At 33.6% G+C, this 27,059-nt stretch overlaps 2 protein-coding genes and 1 pseudogene across 5 annotated transcripts in view; 2 read left to right on the forward strand and 1 right to left on the reverse strand.

The window, feature by feature from the left end:
* The window catches only part of LOC105254730 (protein artichoke), a 164,881-nt gene that overhangs the window by 25,564 nt on the left and 112,258 nt on the right, over positions 1-27,059 (reverse strand). Inside the window, exon 1 of one of the 4 annotated variants that reach the window (XM_025408512.1) lies at positions 575-595. The exons of the other annotated variants lie outside the window; for them this stretch is intronic. The gene's annotated coding sequence lies outside the window, so the exon portion shown is untranslated. Of the gene's footprint in view, positions 1-574; positions 596-27,059 lie in introns of those variants that run through there. 4 annotated transcript variants of the gene reach the window in all.
* Positions 16,342-18,855, forward strand: LOC105254728 (alpha-glucosidase). Its single transcript, XM_011263596.3, has 2 exons — positions 16,342-17,606; positions 18,233-18,855. Exons 1-2 carry the CDS (start codon positions 16,366-16,368, stop codon positions 18,702-18,704), a joined length of 1,713 nt encoding a protein of 570 aa, XP_011261898.2. The 5' UTR covers positions 16,342-16,365; the 3' UTR covers positions 18,705-18,855.
* Positions 20,624-22,952, forward strand: LOC105254739 (annotated as a pseudogene).

Here is a 27,059-nt window from a genome sequence, read left to right on the forward strand (position 1 = left end):
CATCCGCAAATCAAAATGTACAACTCAACATGTAACAATTAATATTATGTGAAGATGTGTGTGGCAAAAAATAATTTCCTCAATTAAAAGAATAAAGTCTAATATCTGTCACGCGATACTGGATAAATGCATTAATTAATGTTTTAAACACTATCATGATTAAAATAAATTTTATTTTACATTATGTATTTTCGTTATTTCTGCTGTTTAACCAATGCTCTGATTCATTTCCGCAGGTGCCACGTCACAAGAGCGAGTCTCGAAATGCTGCGATAAATCATGATCGATCCGCGAGCGGATAACGATATTTTAGACTTTTATCAAGATTTGATAACATTTTTTGCAAAAAATATCTGCAGAAAAACGCGCATATGATATAGGCACACTTTATTCAGATGGAAAGTAAAAAATTGAATAAAACTGCTCAGAATTATTAAATGATCAATCATTCTTCAATTGATATGATATTATGGAGTGAATATGAAAGAGACGAATGTCGTGATTCTCTCTGCACGCATTTCATTGCGCATGACGTGTCGAATATTGACGAATCAATCTTAGCATTGTAACTTACGTATTGTGCTTGTGTTGTTGGGTTGATTGTGCCTCTTTTAGTCATTGTACGTTTGCACTTTGCGCACGACGCGTACACGATGCGCGCTATTGTTATATCTCAACGTCACTTTAGTGAACGAACAATAGTCCCGTTAAAGCTGATGTTCGTTTCCCACTAATTACGGATTGTGTATTGGTACTGGCTCTAAAACAATTCACCAAATCCTGACACTTTAGATTGCATTGTAAGGCACGCCTGATATTGTATTGCAATACAATAGCTATGCGTTTTCATTTCTGATGACTGAGTGTTTTTAGATACAATCGATAGAAGATAATGTGCGAAAATACCATCTTGTTAGAAGCTTAATTGTCAAAAAATTTTTCAGACATTAAATGTCGCGCGGTACATTTCAAATTTACACGCTTCATATATAAAAACTTTAAATTATGGCGCTAATTTGATAAAACTTTAAGGATTAATTATTTGAAATCTTTTGAATTATTATATTAATGTTATAATATTTTAACATTAAAGATATAAAGTTGGAAAAGTAACTTGAGATCACTCGTTGAAATCTTTTTAACGTTATTATCTAGATTGTATCTAGTAGAAAAGCCAAGCATGCGGGTTCGATAGGCAAACTCTTTTAATTTTGTTCGCTGTCTCTTGGAAACTTTCTACGTCCGTCCCTGCACACTTCGTCACTCGAATCCGTTGAAACTGACCCTCTGCGAGATGCCACATGTTGACATTGGTTGAACAATAACACTTCTGGTAGCCCGCAAAAGGGTGCTATCAAATCGAATAATCTCATACAACGAGTGTGTTTAATTAATATTGTTGTTTGTAAAATTTTACAGGCAACATAGATAAATACACGCTTAATAAGTATTTAGTTGTGTGTAATTATATTTGTAATTCAGGATTAATATCTCTTACTGGAACTTGTAATTAATTTTTCTTTCGCAAAAATTAAACATCAAAATTACACATGGATAACAAATTTAATTTTATAATAACAAATGTTTCCTTAATAAACGTATCCTTCAATTGGGATGTGCGTGGGAAGCAGACCCTATATAATATAAATCACTTCTAAGTTTACTCGCCAAAATGATAATACCGAGAATTTCCCAACATATAAGCATGCGCTTCTATGAATTATAGGTGGTAGTGCAAACTGCCTAAAGTAACTCCATAAACATCTAACTACAGTAATCCAAAATTATCGGTGACATTAAGCCGCGCAAATACTTTGATATTTTTAGGGAGAGGGCACTGCATATTAAATATTTCTCAAAGAGGATATAAATTATTTCTTACATTACATATATATATATATATATATATATATATATATATATATAGAATAATTGTTAATCACTTTTTGAGATAAATGAAAATAATAATGTTAAAAAAAGTTCCCTTTTATTGATCAATTACATTTTTTGGTGAGCTGTGCGCGCAAATAACATTTTCCCTCGTAACTTTCGTTGCATTAACGATGCGGTTGAGTAAAGTAACGATTGTTGCATCGCAAATAGCGTGGCTGTTGAGTGCGCACATAAATGGAAAATATGCGAATAATTTAAACTTTGAATATATAATGCGCGCGCACAAGTGCGAGCGCATATATACGTGGAACGTATATACATGTGCTCTATAGACGTATATATTAAATGCCTCTGACTTCTCTCGCGTGCTTATGTATACAGAGCATTTCTTAAAAACTGATAAGTGCGATTTATAAAAGGAGGATAAAATGTGTATATCACATTTTCTTCATATTATCACGTAAGCGGTTTACGAAAGAAGGAAAAACTGTTATGACATTTCTGCGCGTTTTCCGCATGAACGTTTTTATTTACCGCAATCTGTTGTGCTCGGCGAGAATACACAGAGATTTCACCGCCAACTCTCGCTAACACATGGGAAAAAGATTGAAGACATTTTGCTCGCGATATTAGAGAGATTAGATTTTTACCTCTCATTTTGTTACACGTCGCGGAGATTGCCACGTTCTTATACAGAAAACTATTTGGTCGCAGACATGATTTCGAACATTTAAAGTTTAAATCATGCAATTCTGGCATTTAAATAATACAATTTCTGGTATTACTTGGGGCTTACAGTCGACTGAAAATAATCTCCACAAGAGCCATGCGGACAAAATCCCGCCGAAACGATACATACGGAACGAAACGAATGTCAGCGTTTTCGCGATTTCTGCATTTACCTTTCTTTTTGCATATAATGCGCTAAAATGAGATTACGCCGTATTATCAATTCTTTGTTCAAATGGGGAAATGCAAACGTTCGCGCATACTAGATCGTCTTTTTATCTCGCTTTGCGTGTCCTATATAGTGCTGTTTCGTATGCGTTTAGTGTTTCTTTCTTTCCTTCTTTTATCCGTACGATAATCGCATTATTTTTTAATCGCATCCTTTTCATTTGTGGCGGTATTAATAACAAGTCTATAGCTATTCCATTAGTCGTCAAACGAGTCTACTTCAAAACACGTTGCAATTTTGTGAACCTGCGGGGCTTACTAATGTTATTAAAAATATATATTTTAATGTACTTTTTTAAATAGAATTCGTGTATTATATTATTATATAAGCAGAGGTTTTAATTATAAATATAAATATAATTTTTAAAATAATGAAATTGCACTGAGAAAAATTTGCAGTGACTGATTTTTCAATGAAATTTTATTGTCATTATTAGTGAAACGTACGATAGCAAAGAGTGAATGTTTTCATTGAAATGTTCGCTGAGTTTTTTCATAGTTTTAATAACATTTATTAAAAGAAATCAATTATACAAATTGAACATTATATGAATAATGTATTCAAACACACATAAAATAAGGCTGAATAAAAATTATGAGTAATATCTGAAGTTAAAACAAAGCTACATTTATAAAATCATACAAGTTTGCATATATGCAACGTCACATACACGCACGTATTTACACATACATGCACCCACACGAATATTTATCAATATAAGATTAAGTTAAAGATTACGTGACATTTCCATTAACCTACTGTGTCGTATATGCAGATTTCAACAACATTGTGCGCTTCGTGTATTTCATGTAGTCGTGACATTTTTTGTTGCGACACAATGTACCCTTGAATATATTCAAATATTACTCACGATAAAATTAGAACGTTAGTTGGTGCAATATTTTAATGTAAATATGGAGATTTCCAGCTTGTTAAATATGTATTAGATTATATAAGCATGAGAGAGAGAAAGAACGTTATTTAAAGAGAGAGAGAGAACGTTATTTAAAAAAAAAATTAATTAAAACATATGTCTTTTTTGTATATACTATTTTCAAGTAAATTAAAGGTTGAATTATTTATGCTTTACGTTCGTTAATCTTAATGAAATTTTAACAATAATATTATTTTTTTATTAAAAGATTGTACAAAAATGTATTTTAATAATGGAATATTTAAATATGTAATTTAAATATATAATAAATATATATATATATATATATATATATATATATATATATATGTAACCACACATACGTATTTCATACACTATTCATTTACTGCATAGATATCGATAAAAAAGTAAGAATACATTTTGTTATTTAGGTTAAAATCACAAAATGTAAAAAATATATTACGCTTTTTTCTTATAAAATCTAATTAAAACCACTACTACTAAAATGTTAGTCTCAGCGTAAAGAGACGGTCGATCAGATTGCTAGCTATATTTTAAGCACCGTCTAAGCAGTAATTTAGCTCGACATCACTTTAAGTTTCGCCAAGCAGAAGAAGTGTAATCAGATTTTAACTCGTGCATCTTACCAACTATAAGAGCTATTTAAAATTGCGTTTCCTTTTCGACAAGAAGAGCCACTGCGGTGCGCGTTAATTATCGCGAGATAAGGTGGGAAAATGAATTTTGTTTTTATTACGATACACCTGTACATTTCGTAACAATTATCACTTTTTTCACTAATACAATTAAATATAAAAGTCACATGGATATTAGAAGTATTAGATTAAAACGGAATAAAATATAATGTAAAATATTCATTACATTTTTAAATCAAAAGTAAGTTAGGATTTCTTTAATTCCCAAAGCACTTTTTATCTGGAGATTTTATATGATGTATATATAATAGTTTAAAAGAGAGTTTCACACAAATTTTCTCTCTAAGTTGCATAAATCTTCTCATATCAAGTTTTCATAACATACTTTGATTTGAAAGACGTTTATGTGACTTAAAATTTGCGTGAAACTTTCTTTTAAATTATATACATCATATAAAATGTACTTTGGGAATTATATAAAGGAATCCTACTTTATTTAACGTCGATTATAAATCGATAGCACATAATTTACTGTACTTGACTAATTATATTTTTCTCTATTTTTTAATATATTTTTTAACTTTTGTCGCGTAGGGATATTTTTCACTTGGCATATTTTTTTTTCACTTTTGTGAAATTTTTTTAATGGGATATATTTATTTTAAAAAATGTCTATTTCTTTCTTTGTCTGTATATAAAACGAATATGTGCATATTTATTGTGTGTATGCGATTATAAATATATTTTCTATAATATATTCATATATATATATCTAATCAATCATCAGAGAAATAAGAACTTACAACATTATCTTCCACAATCAGAGCTTAATAAGTAGAATTCAATATAAGTTGAATTTAAAAGTTGAATGAGCTCTTAATGCTCATGATCGTTTTATTCTTATCCTGCGAAAAAGGAATTCTTTCCATCCAATCAATCTTAAAGAGATTAACTCTTAGGAGAACTTCTTGCCGTTTTCTTGGGGTAATATCCGGTTAAGTCATCTCGGCTTGTTAATTATGGCAATTTCCAGTTATCAGTTTCCCAACATGTCATTAGTTTAAGTCAAGATATGTTTGTTTCCGATATTGGAATATTTCAAAAGCAGCTACTCGAAAGCTTGTATTTAAAATTATACCTAATTTTATAATTTATTTACATTATTTCTCTATTTGTATCTAGTGCTTAAATCTCATTGTCATTATCTATTTGTTTTTTATGTCATTCTGTTCTTATCTATTAGTTTATACGATATCTTTAAACAGAGAACTGTCCTATTCTTGTAGAACTTCAATTAAACGTTAATAATTCGACAACATGTTTATGTGTACCTGACAATAACGCAATATGCCTATATGCTTTGCGCTTGTAGACCGACATGCTTCTCTAATAATGTGTATGTACTGGAACCACCTGAATGCTTGCGTATTAATGGAATGTGAGCCATTCGATACCAGTCGATATGTAGTTGGCATTAGCATGTTGTTTATATAATAAATATTTAGAACATTGATAAACTAAATTTACAATATATAAGCTTTATACTATATAAAAAGAAATAAAATATCACAAGACTATAAAATAAAAATTTTTTAAATTCTACAATTTAAATAAAAAATATATACCTCGGTCTTTCGCGGTATCATATATGTTGAATAGATATTGATTATTTAAACAATAGGCTTATTTAGACAATAGAATAAATACTGATCATTTAAACAATAAGCTATGGAAAATAAAAAATATTTAATTTATTTATACTAATAGAAATAACATATTAATAATATAAAATCAATTTGATTATAATTTATGCCTTAAAAGTCTCCTTATATTAACATAAAATAATAAATCAATATGTAGATAAAAATTACAATCATTCAAATTGCGAAAGTTTTATTTTCGAAAATTTATGTATGTGTGTGTGTGTGTGTGTGTGTGTGTGTGTGTGTGTGTGTGTGGTGTGTGTGTGTGTGTGTGTGTGTGTGTGTGTGTGTGTGTGTGTGTGTGTGTGTGAGAGAGAGAGAGACAATGAAATTTTGATTACAGCCGTGATTGCTTAATCTGAGCGAATAGACGCGTAATATCAGTGAGTATTGATAAAGAAGCTTAATATCTGGCATTAATAACTGTGTATATATTGAGATTATTCGATTTAGATAGCTAACAGCAATATGCAATTGTCGATAAAGAATATTTGATAATAATAGATAATAATAAATATTATGTCCCAGCCGTACTTTTACGAAACTAATTTGTAGAGTAATTCCAGCAATTTTAACTTGATTACAAACTTTTATAAAAGTATGGCATTTTTCACATCTAGTAATTAATTTCAACTCTATAATTTCAAACTCTCATTAATACAATAATATTTTATACACGCTCCGATAGAGTTTACAAGAACAATAGCATTACATCATGATTTAGTAAATTGTCCCGATAACACGATACCAATCGTAATATAACGCAGCATTAATTACTAATCAGCTATTATACCCGTCTTTCGATACGCATAAATTCGCGGCGGGATAATCGCGTAACGTTTGAGAATTCACCATTATTCATTTCGGGTCAATAGAAATAATCCTCTTAAGATCGAACGCGGAGGATCGGACACGTAATGATGTGATCGTGTGCATACACCCTATCGTGCGCACGATGAAACTCGTTTCCGATGCCGATACGTACGATATGTACGTACTTGAAAACGGGCTGCCGATCGCAAAAGTAACGTGAGCGCACGTATCCTTCCTCTCGCCAATCATCTCGGTTATTTGAATCACATCCGCGTAATTATCGGCGCGTCCACGCGAGTGAAACCGGGAGGCAACGATCGATGATGACACAGATTGGGGAAACGTTTCTGTCGGCGCATAAGCGTATCGGTTCCGACCATCCGCGCAGACCGGTTCGCCGTTACTGGCAAACATTTTCGATACATCGATCATTGGTTTTTTCACCCACCTGCACCCGCCCCATCGCATACGGTAGCCACGTATCCATCTCCATATGTATATATGTAGCTGGACCGCGCCGACTGAACCCAGGCTGCGTGCGTGCGTCACATGCCGCCGGTATCGCTAATTGCGCCACCCATTAAGGATCCTCCAATTTGCACAATGCACGCTCGTTACGATTAGCAGCGCGGCCGACTGTCGGCGTATATTTTAAGTGTCGTATATACACCAGCTTCCCGAGTATCTATGTGTTTACGATGCTTCCGTCTCGGAGCTTGAGCGACGATGGTCAATCGACGGACACGCGCCGATTAAATGCACTCGACTGCCGAATTCAATTTATCACGCTGCTTCACGCTGCGACTGATGAATTATTTCTCCGCGTCTCGACGAACGTGTGCTTCCAGAGACGCGAGATGATCATTCGTATCCTGTCGTCCTGTCGGACTTTTACGTTCCTTTTTCTTCGAATTGCATCAGAGTAACGAGATAAATTATATCTGGGAAATTGAGATAATCATGTAACATATTTATTACTGAAGAGAGACATTTAAGATTCAGTATCTTATATTTTATCTCGATATTTTAAATCAGTAAGTGTGTTAATCCAATAATTACTGCTTATAATTTTTTCACGATATATTTAATTGCGAGTGGATTTCGTTCGCGTTTTATCTAAATTAAAACGATCAGTTTGGCAGATATAATCAGTGAAATATTTTCGGTTTCATACGGTCGAAGTAGCGTCACCGAGCATTATTCAAGCAGAAAGTTTTAATTAAAAATTGTGCGCGCTCCAAAGTTTAAAAGAAATTTTACGCAGATAAAAAAGAGAAGATTATTAACAAGTACTCGACGCGATTGCGAGTCGTTATTGACGCATTTGCCGAGTGCTAACAGTACATGCAACGCGCTAAGTATGCAGGTAGAATTAGAACGAGCTGCGTGTATTACTAGTGTCGTGCATTTTAATTATGGTCGCTCAAGTTTGCTCGTCTCGCACGTTTTCGAGTACGGCAACACGCTATTTCGTACGAGATTATCCCTCCTAATTATTTTAATTGCTCATGCTTACAGGACGCACTGCTGAAGGCGAACATAGTCCGAAGCGAAAATGGGTTGTAAGTGACATGATTATTTCTAAAATAGGTATCATTCAATATATATACTATTGTATTTTATTATTTTACAATACTCCTTAAATAATTCAACGCCTACGCGGAAAGATCTTTAATAAATTAGTTATTTACCACTAAAATTATCACTCGGTGATCGGCGGTGAATAGCGGATTATCGATTCACGCAAACGCGAAAGCGTCCTTAGCCAATACAAACTTGAGTAAAAAAGGAACAAATTTATCGGTAGCGAATATTGATCGTGAAGATGACAGGTAGCCAATAAAATCCTCAACGTCTCGAGGCATATTCGCGGCAATAAAGATGTGCGTCATGAATATAATAAAGCGCCATAAAGAAAAAGATAACATTTCTCTCTCCAATTGTATCGATGTACAAAGTTGTCTTTTACTATCCCCGCATTTCGCTTTAAAAAACCAACGGTAATGCAAGAGAAATATTTTTCCTTTAGCTTCCCAGACGCGTCCGATCGGGTATTTTATTGGTAATTGCATCGCGCGGAATATCATGCAAGATACTGCTTCTCGAAAATAGTTTATTCATCCTGTTAATCCTTATACGGCGACGCGACTTGATGAGACGCGTAGATTTATTGTATAATAACTTGCTTGCTTCTGCCACGCATTCGACAATCGTTCTCATCGATGAGAAGCACACGCGATTATTTTCTTCCCGCGAATTCTTGTTCCCCTGCATGCGCGGATAAGGGAGTCGGTGAATGGATCGCGTGCGTGCGCGATTCCTGGGGGATCCGTGAAATATTTTTCGTCGGCGGCTCATAAATATCCCCTCCTTCTTTCTACACGTCGCCGTTTCTCTTCCTGGATCGACCTAGAACGCAAAGATATCGAAATGTCGGGACAGGAGATCGGGACTTAAAACGCGATTTTTCCTCTCGACTCGATTCATGAAGGGAATGGATCTTGACGATCTTATCCATCGACCTAAAACTCTCTTTCGTATCATTGTGGAAGGGTGAAAGGCACTTGCCCCATTATCCCGGAGGTATAAATACGCGGCTATTCAGAGTTCTATTCCGGGAGATGCGTATATATATGTATATATGAGTGTTATCGGTGTTATTTCTCTATGTTCGTCGTTATCGGATGGAGGAAATCCATTGCCGAGGTGACCCTTCCTTGGTGGTGGGTCGTTACTCTGCTGTAACTACTAGAAGAGTAAAGCACGCGACAAGCTAAAGCATGCACCGCTAATGAGGATTAAAGTATCGCGTACTGCGGATCGGTGACTTGAGGTGTACTTCATGAAACGTTGACGAAATTTGTTATACTAATTAATCGAATCTTTTCATTTTATTTAGTAAAGTAAGCTGATAGTTGATCGAAATTTTAAGGACCGCTTTCTTATTTATAGTTGCTGATTAAATATTTACAGAGATAAGTAAAATTAAACACAATTCGGAATTTTCAAGTATATAAGGTAGTAATTTTGAAGTATATATAAGGTGAAAGATTTATGGAAGGTAGAAGATGCGAACGAAAATTTTAAAAATTCAACGCAAAATTAAAGTTATTTTTTTAATCCGCCATTTTTATAGAACATCGTAAACAAACAAATTACGGATAAAGTAGAATTTAGTTAAATAATCGAAGCATTATTAATTAAATTATACTGGATTATAATTACTTAATTGGCCTGCTTGCACAAAATTCGTTCTGCACAAGTAGCTTATTTATCTGTTACTTTCATATCTCGCCATTTTTATAGAACATCGTAAATAAACAAATTAGGGATAAAATAAAATTTAATTAAATAATCGAAGTGATATTAATTAAATTATACTGGATTATAATTAACTTAATTTGCCTGCTTGCACAAATTTCGTTCTACACATGTAGCTTATCTACATCTGTTACTTTCATGTTTCGACAGTTTCTCTTTACTTGAAAATATCTCGCGAATTTTCCTCTTTTGTTATTCCGATGAGTGTTATCTTAAAATTACAATATATTCGACGAGTATTACCTTAGTTTCACGAAATCATTTTCCGTCCGTTCGCCGGAAGTTTCTTTGCAACGCGATGAGTCTTTCGCGGCCTATCCCGTCCGTCTCGCTTCTCCATTTCGCGCGAGTTTCCGGTTTTCCTTTGCAGCGAGGCGACCGCGTGCAATAGTCGTGTAATGAGGTGCCAGACAGCGCTTCGCGGAGTCGTTTATATCGAGACTCGGCAAAGTTTCCGAAAGGAAACTCCTCGGCGACCGACCGAGGAGCCTTCCCGGATTTCACGGCCGGAAAGAGACGACGACTGGTCTACACTCTTTGTATTCGCATAATTATAAAAAAAGGACAGGAACGAATGAAATGAAAGATCCTCCCTCTTCCTCTCTTGCGAACTTGATCCGCGGCTTTGAATTACGGTTGCGGTGCATTTCTACCGAGATATCGTCCGACTACGCAAAGTTTTGAAGAGAGCTACGAGAGCTGTGTATATCCATCTATATAGTTGTATACAAAGTGGGAGCCGATCGCAAAGTCACGTCTGGCTTTATAGCGGACATGAACGGAAATCAAAAATATCCTTTTCAGCTCTAGCTATCTCTTTTAACCTTTTGCGCTCAATGCTAACTCTCTGTCGTAATATCGATGCGCGTTACATTATGAAATTAAATTCGAATTTTTCAAGATATTCTTAAATATTAAAAACAATAGTGAAAAAATATGATAATGTGCATTTTTATGTTTTCTAATGTTTCTATAAAAATAAAATTAATAAATTAATTCAGACAAACAACATAAATAATGCGTTGCGTTATGTTGTACATAAAATTTGCAAAGCGAGGAAAAATTTTAAATGGTATTGCCATAAAGTGAATTGTATTTATAATTTTTCTTTGTATTAAAGCTATTTATATATTGATTCTAAAAGCATTTTAATATATATATATTTTTATAATATATTTCAGTAATGATAATTTGTAATTGTATTGTTTTGCAATACAATTCTTTGAAAAACGATAATAATAATGAAACGAATGAACGATTTCTTTTGTGAAATAAAAATATATTTGGCATATTTCACAGAATATTATATATATTATGTACTGATTAATTAGTATAAAATTACAATTCCTGTATTTCAAAGATAACAATGTTAGCTTTGTTGTTTATTCTCGTTATTATTCAAAAGGAGTGTGCATTTGTTTAATTGAGTAACGCACCATAACACTTATTACATTGATGAATATCACCGAAATTTCGCAAATAAATTTGTATATTTTACAGATGTATATATATTTTATAAGAATAATGGAACGTGTTTAATTAAAAAATACACAGTCAAATCTATCAAAAGGAATACAATTATCCTCAAATTCATTTTTTTTTGAGAAGTCAGTAATGTAGGACGCGTGGAAAAGACGCGTGCGAAAGTATTTCTTCAAGTTATGCTAAAATGTTCGAGTAGTTTCACTTCGAGTTTATTCAAAGTTGGACGGTGGAGTATTCTTCGGTGAAATCTAGATACGAAAGTTCGGGTTGCAAATGGAAGAAATGTCATGAATTTGAATGTGTTACATGTCAACGATTGTCTGAGAGATGCAACAGATGCCGTCCATCAGCAACGGAAACGAGACACTATAATTCCAGATAAGATCTAAGAGCTTTTAATAACGTTGAAAACTTTTGCCGGATACCTCATTCCGATTTCAAGAAAATCTGTCAATTTGACATGATTCTATCAATTGAGGCGTACATATCTCGACTTAATCCAAAGTTTCAAGAATAAAAGTTATTTGTTACTTGCAGGTACAGGTATTTCTATCGCTTTTTTTCTCTTCTCGCGCAACATCGTATGATTATACGACAACTTCCGCGCTTCGGACTTTCAACAACTTCTGAAAACATTTCTTCGCAGAAGTTTGCGAGATAAACTTGCCGATGCAGCCGGACGGAACTCGTTGGTCTCGGACGAGTTGCGAGAAGGACCGAGTCCTGGAGTACACGCCACAGCCACGAACGAGGGCTAATAACCTGGGAAGTTAATTACTGTCGTAAACTGCGAGGAGGGTTGTTTGCTTACCCCATCGCGCTATCAAGGCTGACATAAGGTCTTGTTACATCAAACTCTTGCTTATGTTTGTCGGTCTATCGAAACGATCGCGCATTGTGAGAAAAGCTTTCTCGCGGGGAAAATTGACTTAATATCGTGTCACCGCGTTCGGAAACTACGCCGAAAATCAAGCATGCGTCCGATAACACGAGCCCGTTTTAATTAGATGATAGCAACGCGCGTGACGGAAATTGGCTCTTGTCACGAGAGGACGCGATTAGCGGGCATCATTTTTGATTGGAGGAAATGATAGTGATTCTGATTTCCTTTTATTAATTCATACTTGACGCATCACTTGACCATAATTTGCATCATAAAATCCATTACTCTATTTATGCATTCGTTTAAGATACACATATGTAGTGTGACATGCATGTGGTATATTTTCGATTTTGTGATTATAACATTGAGGAAAGCCAATGTTTTAAAAAATCAATGTTTTCATTTATTTATTTAATGCATTAATATATGAATTTAGCGTGCAAAACTCTAGCATCATGTCTCTGTAGTCCATTATAATTATTTTTTTATTATTTTAATAATAGAATAGCCTTATTACAAACTTTTAATTTTTGTGTTTATTTCTCTGTCAAATTGTAATATAAACAGAAATTACACGTATTTTTCCTCATCGAATGCATTTACATATTTAGAATATTTCGGATTTTTCAATATATTCGCGTCGCAAAATACTTGTGTGCATGTTACAACACAGTTTCCATTAAAAATTTATTACATTGTGAATAATAGATTCATTAACAACATGAAATGGTCCTAAATAATCTTATTAAAAAATAAATTACATAAAATATCGACATATTTCTTTTTGTGTAATTTTGAAAATAACATAATGCATTCTACCATCAGATATGTACACGTTTAATATTATAAGATTAATCGAACAAACACATATGCCAATATACATATCTTTCAAAGATATATCTTTCAAAGATATATCTTTCAAAGATATGCTAATGAAATGGAAACGTTATACAATTTCGTAAGAGATAAAATAAAATTTGATTAGGAACAATTTGATAAACTCAAGAGTCAGCGACACTCAACAGTGGGAATAATGGCATTAATAAGAATGATGCATCATCTCAGCAAAATTGTCTTTATCGTCCGTCTGGATAATGAATGAATTAAGTTGGCCATAAGCCATGAAGAAAATTACCTGTATAAATAACACCCGGAGACAAAACTTTACAGCCGTGGTGAACCGTATGAGAATTCTTGCTGACGGTAATATTTTCCGACCATCTCGCTGCATTCGTAACCATAAATTATTCCGTAAAACGCAAAGCGTTTTTGTCGGTTATGTTCTTTAAAATCCTTGTGCTTTTAATCCATGGTCAATTTGCACGTTGTCGCTTTATTTTTCCCATTCATATAACTCGTGCAATTTCTCTTCGTAGTTTCGTTTCTGATAAATGTTTTTATTCGATCGTAATGTTATCGGTTTTTATACAATTAAGATAAAGTACGGAAAATCCGTATAGAGAATCTTTATCTTAATCGTATAAAAATCGATTCACAGAAAATGTCTAGATTTTCCAAATGATTACGTAAAATTGCATCTCTATTATTCGAATTTATATAATACGATAATTTCTGCATTATTGATTCTTCAAGAGAGTCTCTGTTTATTTAATAAAGTACGGAAAATCCGTATAGAGAATCTTTATCTTAATCGTATAAAAATCGATTCACAGAAAACGTTTAGATTTTCCAAATGATTACTTAAAATTGCATCTCTATTATTCGGATTTATATAATACGATAATTTCCGTATTATTGATTCTACAAGAGAATCTCTGTTTATTTAATGAAGAGAGATGATTGTCGAGCGGATGAAATATTTATTCTTGGTACAATCGAGCATTAGTATTTTTTTATACGGTGATGACCTGTCATCTTTCGTTTTATTGATATCGATAGATAAAATTATATTGATGAATTATGTTTTCTTCATTGAGATTCAACACTAGCATTTTACTTCAAACGCGGACGTTGCGATAGAACATATCAAAGAATCGCAAAGTGCAAGCCGCTTTTCCAGAGCGAATGTTTCCAAGGAATCCGACAGAACTGAGAAAAAGAGCAAAGGAGAGTAGAAATATAAAGGGCTGTTTCTATCAAGACTTTTTCCATTTATCAAACAATTTTCCAAAGAGACATGTAAAAAGGCAGATGGCAGATATATTCATAGCAAGAATTATTATGCAACTTTAGTCATAAGACCATTCGAGTGCAACAATGTGTGTCATATTTTATATAAAGGAGATAAAACTTTCTATTGATGTATTTTTCGCGGTATGAGAATGCGAAAAACTGCATATTGTAATGTAAGATTATCATAAATAATATCATTTTATGGATGGATATCGCGATCGATTTATGTACGAAAGAGTTGCTTCGCAACCTCTAGATTTATTTCCTTTTTACCTTTTCGCGGAAATTATTCTCTTGCCGATTGTATCGCTAGTATGATTTTTATCGCATCCTTTATATTGCAACTTTTATTCGAAAAATGATGGTATTTTATTATATTACAGAATGAAGTTTACTTCAAAGAATATGACATTGAATTTTGAAGGTAAAGGCGAAATTTTCATACCGTTCTTGAATACTCAATACACGTAAGGTAATGAAAAATGGTCTTCAACGTGGAAAAAAAATTTCGCAACGATGCTCACGATATTTCGCGGTAATAGCAAATTTATTCCTGGTAGAAAGCTCGACGCCCGTGCAAAGATTAAATTGACCCCCGCAACGGTGTCGTAAAAGAAAGTAAGAAATGCAAAGGGTGGCGAGCCACCTGTATAATTAGGCATAGGGCGCGATAGCAGTTACGATGCCAACACGCATAAACGCCTTGCACACGCGAGATGGTGCGGCTTCTGGATGTTCGCCATTTTTCAAGCGGTTAAAGGCTCGAAAAATCTTATCGCTTGCTGCAAGCCGACGTTATAACCAGCGCACAATGTTACGAGGTCGGCACTTTTCACAGGAAACTGAACATCCCTTTCCGTCTAAGAACGAATTATAATAATGCATTCTGGCTCTGTGTGTACGTGTGTATATGTTGCTTTGCGAATTTCTAAGTAAAAAGTATCCAGCGAAATCGATTCTCGCGCATGTCGATGCACATGTCAGTGCGTTTTGCCGCGGGGATTTTGGTGAAATCTCGTGGCGTAGGATTATTTTGAAATCTGAAATGCGAAATTGTATTATCAACGGTATATCACGAAATATGTAACGAATGTGAAATGTTTGTGTGGAAAATATTTTATGTATTGATTATCTTCAACTGCATTCCAGCGATAATTACTTGAACGAGTGTTTGTATCAACTTATCTTTGTTTTTAGATTAAATAATTTCACGATGAAACTACAATGAAATAATTTCACACATATTGAATAACAGATAATCAAGTTGTTGAAAATATGCCTGATAAAATAAGTATACGTAATAGTTTTCGATTTTTAAATTTACATACTTCTTAAATATTACTAACTTAAACTAATGCAAAAATTAATTATTGTTAATTGCAATAATTATCATGCTATTATATAACATAAAAACGAAGGAATATTATATAAAATTATTCCATATCATTTGACACTAACATCATTACGAAGAATCTTGCTATCAGTTAAGAGATAAGATGTAGATAAGACACATCTACAAGTTTATCAAATGTAAGCGATATAGGATATATCTGTAATTGTGAATTTTTTACAAGTTCGTTGCACGATATAAAGCGTAGAGTAAATCATTGAGACAAACAGTCACCATGCTTCGCTCGTGCATCTTCATTGCAGCGTTAATCGCTCTGACTGGCTCGGTCCCGATCCAGAAAGCGGGTAAAGATTGGTATAAGAACAGTCTGGTATATCAGATTTATCCGAGAAGCTATAAGGATAGTAATGGAGATGGCATAGGCGATTTGAATGGGATCACCAGTAAATTGGAACACATTGCGGATATTGGCGCTGATGCGTTATGGCTATCACCGATCTATACCAGTCCGCAGGTAGATTTTGGCTACGACGTTGCCAATTTTACCGATGTCAACGAGGAATATGGTACCTTAGCCGACTTTGACAGACTCGTAGCGAAAGCCAAATCTCTCGGGTTGAAAGTACTCCTTGATTTCGTACCGAATCATAGTTCAGACAAGCATGAATGGTTCAAGAAGAGCATCCAACGGATCAAGCCTTATGACGAATATTATGTCTGGCGTGACGCGAAAATAGTAAACGGCGTTAGAAGACCGCCGAATAATTGGTTGAGCAACTTTGGAGGCTCTGCTTGGGAATGGAACGAGGTACGAAAACAATATTTCCTGCATCAGTTCGCTGTCGGACAACCGGATCTCAACTACCATAATGCCGATTTGCGACAAGAAATGAAGGACGTGTTGACATTTTGGATGAAACGCGGCGTAGAAGGTTTTCGCTGTGATGCCCTTAATCATATGTACGAGGATGCTCGTTATCTGGATGAGCCCCTATCAAACGCATCCGGAGTACCAGATAATGACTACGACTATTTGGATCATATTTATACAAAAAATCTCCCCGAGACTTATGAAGTTCTCAAAACCTGGAGACAGCTGATGAACGATTTCTCCGCGACTGCCGACACAAAGATGATCTTGACTGAGGTTTACGCGGATTTGGATTTAACCATAAAGTACTATACATCGGGCTCGACTGTGCCCTTCAACTTCATGTTTATTTCGGATCTAAACAACAAGTCCAGCGCGCCTGACTTTAAGCGCTTCATCGATCGTTGGATAAACAATATACCTGATGATCCGTCGTACGTCGCGAACTGGGTAGTAGGTAATCACGATAATCATCGAGCAGCTTCCAGATATGGCGAGAAACGGGCTGATCAACTTTCGATATTATCGCTCATTTTACCCGGCGTAAGCGTGGTTTACAACGGTGACGAAATTGGCATGCTTGACAGGGATTTTACGTATGAAGAGACCAAGGATCCCGCCGGATGTAATGCTGGACCCGACAGGTACTAACACGAGCAGAAACATATCTGAATTCTATTACATAATACGTAGCAAATTTGTAAAATCCATAATGTATTTGTGAATGCATATGCCTTATATATCTTATACTACCATTTTGAATTTAATAATATAATAGAAAATCGATTACTTAAACCAAAAATACTATTACTAAAGATTATTAGTTACAGTTCTTAAAATTTAATCAAAATTTTTGTATATATATTTATTTAAGGTTTTGAGATTTAAAATTAAATAATTAATTTAATAGTTCTAAAAGCTACTAGGCCAAGGTAATTAATTTAAATTAATTAAATTAACTATATATATAATAATTAATTTAAATTAATTATTTTGGCCTTGGTAGCTTTTAGAATTATTAAATTAATTCTTTTATTTATAATGCGTGTATAAAATATGTATTATTTATTTTAATAATAAATAATAAAATTGTTTAGAATCTCTTAATAAATCTCATTTACGTTTCTAAATATATATATATTTATATCACATGTATCGTTTAATATAAATTTATTTTATAATATAATTTTATTTTAAATTCTATTTGTTAAAAAATAACTTTTTACGACACTAACTAATTTAATTAATTTCAACATTATTACGTTTTTAGATATTATCTGAAATCGCGAGATCCGGAAAGAACGCCTTTCCAGTGGGACAACAGCACCAGCGCCGGTTTTTCTACGACCAATAAAACGTGGCTTCCCGTGAACAGCAATTACAGAACTCTCAATTTAGCGGCGCAAAAAACTGCGAGCATATCTCACTACAGAGTATTCGTGGCCCTAGCGCAATTGAAGAAGAAGCCCATCATTGAGCGAGGCTCTCTGGAGACCGTGTTGGTAACCGAGAAAATTCTAGGAGTCATACGACGATACGAGTCATCCGTCGTAGCAGTCCTAGTTAACTTTGCCGACACACCGGTCACCGTCGACGCCAGGACTTGGATGAATATCCCGGATCAGATGATCATCTATGTATCCAGCGTTCATTCCAAGCTAGTTCCAGCCTCACTGATTGACACGACTAACATAACCGTGCCTGGTTCGGCCTCCATCGTGCTTACCACAGATTTGAATTAGCAAATTCCTGCTTATCTCATACTCATGGATAACTCTCTAGTAAAGGGAAGTTTCGGTTATACATGTGTAAATGTATAGATAAGTTATTTTTTCGACAAGCAGATCGTCTTGTATTAATCTGAGAAATATTCGAAATAAATTTTTATCTCATTAAAATATCATTTACTGGTTAAATTTATTCGTTATTAATTATTATGACAATATCTTAAATTAATAATGAACTCATTCGTCTGTAATGTATATGTAAAATATATATTTTTATTCAACAGAATAAATTTTATCAAAACTGAAATAAATTTAATTGTACACTTTGATTGCGCAATGTAATATAATATACAGGGTCTACCAAAAGTGTGGAAACCCCTAAATATCTCGGAAAATATACGTTTTACAGAAAAGTGTTTCCAACAAAAGTTGTAGGGTTTAAGAAGATCTATATACTGATTCTATCAGTTTGACCTTGGATGGCGTCGTCAAGGTCAGGTCAAGGTCACATTGACTTTTTTAAATGACACCCCCTACATTTGATTGCATATTCTTATAGCTTAATTCAAGAGCTTTCCAAAACACTATAATAATGTTCATTTTTATTAAGTACTTTGCGAGTTATGAGGGTTGAAATAATTTCTTAATTTTACATAAACCATAAAATATCTAGTAAACCATTCATTTTTCGATTATCTTACCTTCATACTTTTATGTACAAAATAATGAAAGGAATCAATTGGTGTAAAGAAAACATACAGTTGTTTTTAAGAAAAAATATGGAATTGTTAATTGCAAATTACATATTTTTTCTTAGAAACAACTATGTGTTTTCTTTACACCAATTGATTCCTCTCATTAATTTGTACATAAAAGTATGAAGGTAAGATAATCGAAAAATGAATGGTTTACTAGATATTTTATGGTTTATGTAAAATTAAGAAATTATTTCAACCCTCATAACTCGCAAAGTACTTAATAAAAATGAACATTATTATAGTGTTTTGGAAAGCTCTTGAATTAAGCTATAAGAATATGCAATAAAATGTAGGGGTGTCATTTAAAAAAGTCAATGTGACCTTGACCTGACCTTGACGACGCCATCCAAGGTCAAACTGATAGAATCAGTATATAGATCTTCTTAAACCCTACAACTTTTGTTGGAAACACTTTTCTGTAAAACGTATATTTTCCGAGATATTTAGGGTTTCCACACTTTTGGTAGACCCTGTATAATTCACGTTAAAGTAAAATTATTAAATTCTTAGTCCTTTTGATTCTTCTTTAACAAAAAATTAATAATTTATTCTCCTTTATTGAATATTATTTCAATATAATTTTATATCTTGATTTCTCTCTCTCTCTTTATCTTTCTCTCTGTCTCTATCTATCTGTCTATCTATCTTTGCTTAATACAGTACAAAGCAGTACAGTAGTATTTTATCAGTTTTTCTCAAGTCTTTATGCTGTAATCTGTACTTTCTTATTATCATGATTGTGTGGTGATATTGCAAAAATGACGATAATGCAACAATATTTTTATATAATCACGATAATTATATACCAATAATATATCTTCAGATAAATGAAAACAGAAATATATGAAACTGTATATGTAATAGTAAGAATGTTGGAAAAACAAGTTATCGTTATCAATTGATCAATTGGTTATACGAGTTTATCAATTAACAGTGAAAGATATTCTAACGTATTTTTTTTCTCTTCTCTCTCTCTCTCTCTCTCTCTCTGTTGCTCTTTTTCTTTTTTCCCTCTGTGTTATTAGAAATTTTTCAGAATTTCTTATACAGTATAAAAGCGCATCGGAATTGTCAATCGTATTAATCATTCTGTTTCGCCTGCATATTTTAATTACAACACTGATTGTTCTAACCACTTTGATATCGATCGAGAAAACAAGCAAGAATTGATATAAAAATAGTCTAGTGTACTATACTACCTATCCGAGAAGTTTCAAGGACAATAATGGAGACGGTATAAGCCATAGATGATCTAAATGGCATCACGAGCAAGTTGGAATACATCACCGACATCGGCGCGGATGCATTATGGCTGTCGCCGATCTATACTAGTCCGCAGTTCGACTTCGGCTATGGAATCGCCAATTATACCGATGTCGACAAAGACTATGATACCTTGGCCATTTCGACAGAATCGTGGCAAAGGTAAAACTTCTCGGGCTGAAAATAATCCTCGATTTCGTGCCGAATCACAGCTCTTACGAGCACGAATGGTTCAAGAAGAGTGTCCAACGCATCAAACCCTATGACGAGTATTATGTCTGGCGTGACGCGAAAATAATAAACGACAGAAGAAAGCCACCGAATAACTGGTTGAGTCTTGTTCAAGGTTCCGCTTGGGAATGGAACGAGGCACGGAAACGATATTACCTGCATCAATTCAACATTCCTCAAGCGGATCTCAATTACCGTAACGCCGCATTGCAGCGAGAAATGAAGAATGTAGTGAATTTCTGATTGAATCGAGATATGGATGATTTTCGTATCAATGCCATTAGTCACTTATTTGGGGATGTCCGTTTCCTGGACGAGCCGCAAAGAAACATCTCCGGCTTAGAAGATGATTATGAAATTTTCGAGAATATTTACACAAGAAATCTTCTCGAAATATATAACATTCTCAAATCTTGGAGGGAATTAATAGACAATCATTCGAAGAATGCTGATGCAAAAATGATTCTGATTGAGACCGACACAGATTTCGCGAAATACTACAAGTCGGGCTTGAATGTGCCGCTCAATTTTATGTTCATTTTTTATTTAAACGACAAATCGAGCGCCGATTTTAAGCGTCTCATCGATCGTTAGATGAACAATATACCTGACAATTCGGCGTATGTCGCGAACTGAGTGGTAATCACGATAATCATTGCGCGGCTTCTAGATTTGATGAAAAACGGGTAGATCAACTTTCCATGCTAGCGACCATTTTATCTGGCGTGTGATTTACAATGGCGATGAGATCGGCATGCTCGATAGGAATTTTACGAATGAAGAAACCAAGGATTCTATCGGATCCAGCGTTGCTGGACCCAATAGGTATCACGAGTACAGATGAATTCGAATAGAAATGTTATATAATACAAGAGAGATAAAGTCGAATGGAATGTGTTTCATGACACACTAGTCTTAAAATAGAATCCATAAACGCAGTATTTTATTTATGTCATGTTTTATTTTTCGTAATATCGTTATATCAAATTAAATATTTCTGTTAAATTTACATAAGCGTAACAGTTATTAAAATTACTAACATAAAAGTTATTAAAATTTGCAGATTATTTCTTTTATTTTGAAAAATTATCTAAATATTATTGGAATATTATTTTATATTACATTATTTATATTATTACATCATATTATTCACATATCATATTATTTATATTATATTACCTAAATTATTAATTAAGAGAGAGCAGATTAAAACTTGAATTTATATTATATTATTCATATTTTTTTGTTAAATTGTATAAATAAGTAATATTATATTGTATAATAATCTTATTTTCAGTATATTATTTATTTTAATAATCGGAGAAATATTAGTAAAAAATTGATTAACAAATCATATCATATTTATGTTTCTAAAAATTATTATATACTTTTTAAATGTGTAAATCTTTAAGAATCTATTTATATCTGAGATATAACTCTATTTTTATATTTCTCAGTATTAGATTATTTAATTAATTTTGCTTTTATCACGTTTTCAGATACCGTTTAAAATTGCGAGATCCAAAAAGAACACCGTTTTAATCGGACAACAGTACGATACCAGCATCGGTTTCTCCACTAGCAATCAGACGTGGCTTCCGGTGAATAGTAATTACAAAACTTTGAATTTAGCGGCGCAGAGAATTACAACGTGTCCCATTACAAAGTATTTAAATCATTGTCTCGATTGAAAAGAAAGCCCGTTATCGAGCAAGGTTCTCTGCAGACCGTGTTGCAGACGTTGGTTACCAAGGACATGCTCGGAATTATACGACGACATGGCGCATCCGTCGTAGCTCTCATAATTAACTTCTCTGACACGTCGGTCACCGCCGATGCTAGCACTTGGATGAATATTCCAGAGCAGTTGATCGTTTATGCGTCCAGCGTGCATTCCAAGCTGTTGGCAGGATCGCGAATTGACACGACGCGCATCACTATTCCTGGTTCGGCCTCCGTTGGGCTCACCTCAGCAAATTTAGCTTACAATTATGAATTCCTGCTTATATAGGGCATTCAGAGATAATTCTCTCATGAAGCAAAATTTTGGATGGATGAGTAGACATATATAAACTACATTTAAAGGTAAAAAATCATTTTTTTTATAGAAAAAAATTATATTTTTTCATTGAAAGAAAAAAACAATTTTAGTTTCCATTATTTTTTTAATCTAGTTATTTTTCTTTATATTTTTTGTTAATATATATAATAAAAAAACAAAAGTTTTTAAAATTTTTAATTTACCTTCTTTTGAAAGTAAGTTTTAAGTGAATTAATGGCATTTGTGACAAATTATGTCAAACAGAACATGATTCGAATAATTTTCAATTAAATACGTAACAAAAAATTTCATTATACATTTAACAATAAGTGAAAATTATCCGAATAATATCATATTTATCATTTTAATTGCAAAAATTTCATTAATTCATTAAATTGCACGTGGAAAAAGTTAATTAAAAATATAAAAACTTCAGGTTTTTATTATATTAAAATAGTGACAAAGTGTGAAATGTATGTAGTGACAAAATAGTGAAAATATACATTTTTAAAAGTTAAACGTTTTTGTATTTATAATAAAAACAATTCATTTAAGTTTTTATTTATTTTTATAGAATTTATTTCTAATTAAAAGTAATAATTATATAATTATATAGCCAGTAATTAAAGTGCAATATACATTTATAATGGGAGTTCAAATTTATCATCTAAAAAATCAAAAATGATGAAAAATTAACTTGTAATAATCAAAATATAATAATGTTAAATATCTAAAACATACAAAACGACAACATGAGATTGAGCTATAAATATTAATGTTTGATAAGTACTGATTATACTTGAAACATTAATAATATAATAATATACATTATAATTTGTAAGTATGTTCTGTTGTTTATATCTGTTGTTTATATGCAAAAGAACCAGTGATTTTTAACACGCCGATTTTATTATTCGTTATTTTGGAAAATCTCTCTGTAAAATTCCAATACAAACTCGTTTTACTGTTCGGCAAATTAAACAAGACAAGCAGAATTTGGACGTCTGTCTGATTTACGATTTCATTTAAAGCGGCTTAACGAAATAACACACTGGGTATTACAAAAAGAATTAAAACGTACAATATAGGTACCAGGAAATAATTAAAAAACCTTTGTCAATATATCTTCCAAATTAACTTTCAAATAAATCTATGTGAATTAAAATGTCCTCATTAATCAATATTATCAATATGTTAAAATTCCTGCTTTGATTTTTTTTTTAACTTTGAAATATTTTTATATGCGAAAGCATAAAAAATCTCGATGTACTTGATTAATACGAGCGTTTATTGAAACTTGTTTATTTTTCACTGTACCCCAGACTGAAAATGGAAGAGCGGAGTATGCAAAAGGGAACAGATAGATCTACTATAGGAAAGCCGATAGTTTCGATCGCGGTGACTGAGATCCCTGAGAGGCAGGTTTATAAGCACATCTTCGGTTGTGCGCACATGAGTAGAGTTGGGAAAATTCTCGAGTTTTCATGCCGACAGCCGGCACTATGCACCGGCGCGCAGCACCAATCACGCTGAGTGCACATTCTTCAACCTCCTCTGTCTCGCGGTCCTCTCTCCGCCGTTCTCTCGTCCACGAGACAGCCAGAAGAGATGCACCATCTCCCGCACTACGGCGGTTTTCGTTTGTATATCGCGCATGTATATCATGTGCATGTGTCACGATTCGCGGCGGAGAGGCTTGCATTTTCAACCGTGAGCTCTATTTTTCTTCCGACCTTCTTTCCATCTTGTTCGCGCGACCGCATATTCGGTGCCCCTCGTGCTTCGTAAACTCCAACCTCGGCAGATGCCGCATCTTGTTTGCTAACTGCCAACTCGCGAACTCTTAATTAATTCGCGTCCCCTCCTCCTCCTCCCCCAGCTCCTCCACTCGCTCTTTCCTTTCCCCCTGCGTACTTCGTGTCCCCTTCGTCTTCCCTTTCATTTTTTACCTTTGTGCGGATAATGGACATTCTAGCATGAATTGGTATACGATACCAAGCAGTCGTGGAGAATTGCGTTCTTTCTTACATTTTTCTGTATATATACGCACGCGCTCTTTGATATTTAAGAATATTCAACTAAATGAAAAATGTTTGCTTGCACGTCGTGCGTATTACAATACAAAGCAAGCTGCTAGTTGTGCTTCACAGACGCGGAAAATTGTTTCGCATTTTGCTTAATAATGCAACAAGACATATGAATGCAATCTACAATGTTAAAAATCGCGCTTTTTTGCAAACATAAAGCTCTTTCCGACAGCAACAAAGAGACGTGCAAATAATGAATAAAACAATTATTAAAAGTTTCTTAAATAAAAGAAAACATATAAACGTATAAAATAGATAGAAATGTGTAAAAAAGATGCAAGAATTTATATCGATAAAAAAATTTGAGCGATATAACATTAGATTACATTAACAGATAAATATATTATAATGTATTAATTAAAATGTAATGTAAATAAAGAGAAATGTATTGCTTTGGGTTAGAGTACTTTATGTAGCTTTCAGCTGCGAGTTTAGGGAAAAATGATAATTTCATAATAATATTATTTTGCGATGTGGACAACTATTAATATCGTGCTATCCACGGTTAGTTTGCTCTATATAGCATCGATTTATTACACGAGCCATAGAGCCGAGCATAAAATAATCTCTGTCCGAGCATTAGCCCGCCTTTCCCTCCCTCCTCTTTTTATGTACATGTACCGCGAGTACGCTTACTGAATAGGCGCCATATACTAAGTGGATTTTATGCACGCCCTGAATCCAATTATCCTGAATAATTTATCGCCGAATCATAGACGTTAATGACATCAGACTGAATTAGGCAAGCTTTTCATAATGGTCCTATAAAAATAGCGGCGCATATGGTTCGTTCACCTTTTAATGAATCATCACTGTCAGTGACGTAAATGGAGCTGATAATTACATTGTCCCGAATCATTGATCGGTCGCGAAAATGAGGATCTGTTTTGTGTATCTCGTTGATATATTAATTAGCTTTACTATGAAATAATAATATGTTAAATCCGTGTAGAGAGACTAACGGTTGCGTTTGCACGCGAAGCAGCTAAATTATTAATTGTTTACAGGAGAATGGAAAGAAGAGCGAGGATATTGATCGATTATTAAGACGCGCTTTTTATACAAAGAAATTAAAAAAATCGAATCGAATGAGCTTGTAAATGTTCAAAAACCACACATTTTGTCATATTTAATCCAATATTAAGGAATAATATTTGGATTTTCAAAGCGTTATCGGTTTGCGAGATGTTTGAAGAGCTGAACATGACATATTTATTAATAATAGAATTCTCTTTTATGGAAAAGTATATATGGAGCGTGACATCAATTAAATTTTATTTCCATTGTTTTTAGCGTTGTTACTCGCGCATTATTGACTGAATTTTTGGCGTATGATAACGCGATCGCTTTTTCCATTTCCATTTATAAATATCTATTTCGAGCTTTTAGCACGTTCGTTGAACATTGGCACACGTGTGTTCGACGACATAAACGGAAATGAATGCGGAAAAAAGGGATAGTCAAATGGGTACGTGCAATGTAGCGCGTATCAAATACCCTTTTGAAACATACATTTCTATATCGTGCAGTTTCGCAATAAGAGTCATCTGGCTCGTGGTCGATTTGTATTCAGGCGTGGTGTGTAAAGAGAAACTATCTCGACATCAGATTAATTGAATAAAAAAAAACAATTCAATTGTCGACAGATTTCGTTTGTTGCGCAATTTAAAATATCAATCTCGCGATCGATACTTCCGTTACGCTTTACAAAAGTGCAATATAAATATCTAATGCAATATCTAAGAGGTGACGTCACGAGATCTAAAAGACACTCTAATAATCTCTCAGACATTAAGTATGTTTTAAATACGCTGTAAGCTTTTGCGTTTATTCCGCGTACGATGATTGCTATCCGTCATGCATTGTTACATACTTTCTCTTACCGGAAGAATTTAAGATATCTAAATTATCAATAATAATACAAATATATTCATTTAGATATTTTTCTAAAAAAATTTGTGTTTAATAACGCGACAAATATTGCGGCTCA

Source organism: Camponotus floridanus, unplaced genomic scaffold (genome assembly GCF_003227725.1).
Source record: "Camponotus floridanus strain SB8 unplaced genomic scaffold, Cflo_v7.5 scaffold1, whole genome shotgun sequence".
Taxonomy (NCBI): Eukaryota; Metazoa; Arthropoda; class Insecta; order Hymenoptera; family Formicidae; genus Camponotus; species Camponotus floridanus.

Excerpts from the sequence above, each read along its gene's own strand:
- LOC105254728 (XM_011263596.3), top strand. The coding sequence starts at position 16,366 with ATGCTTCGCTCGTGCATCTTCATTGCAGCGTTAATCGCTCTGACTGGC. Across the intron at positions 17,607-18,232 it reads TGTAATGCTGGACCCGACAG|ATATTATCTGAAATCGCGAG; the intron begins GTACTAACACGA and ends TTACGTTTTTAG.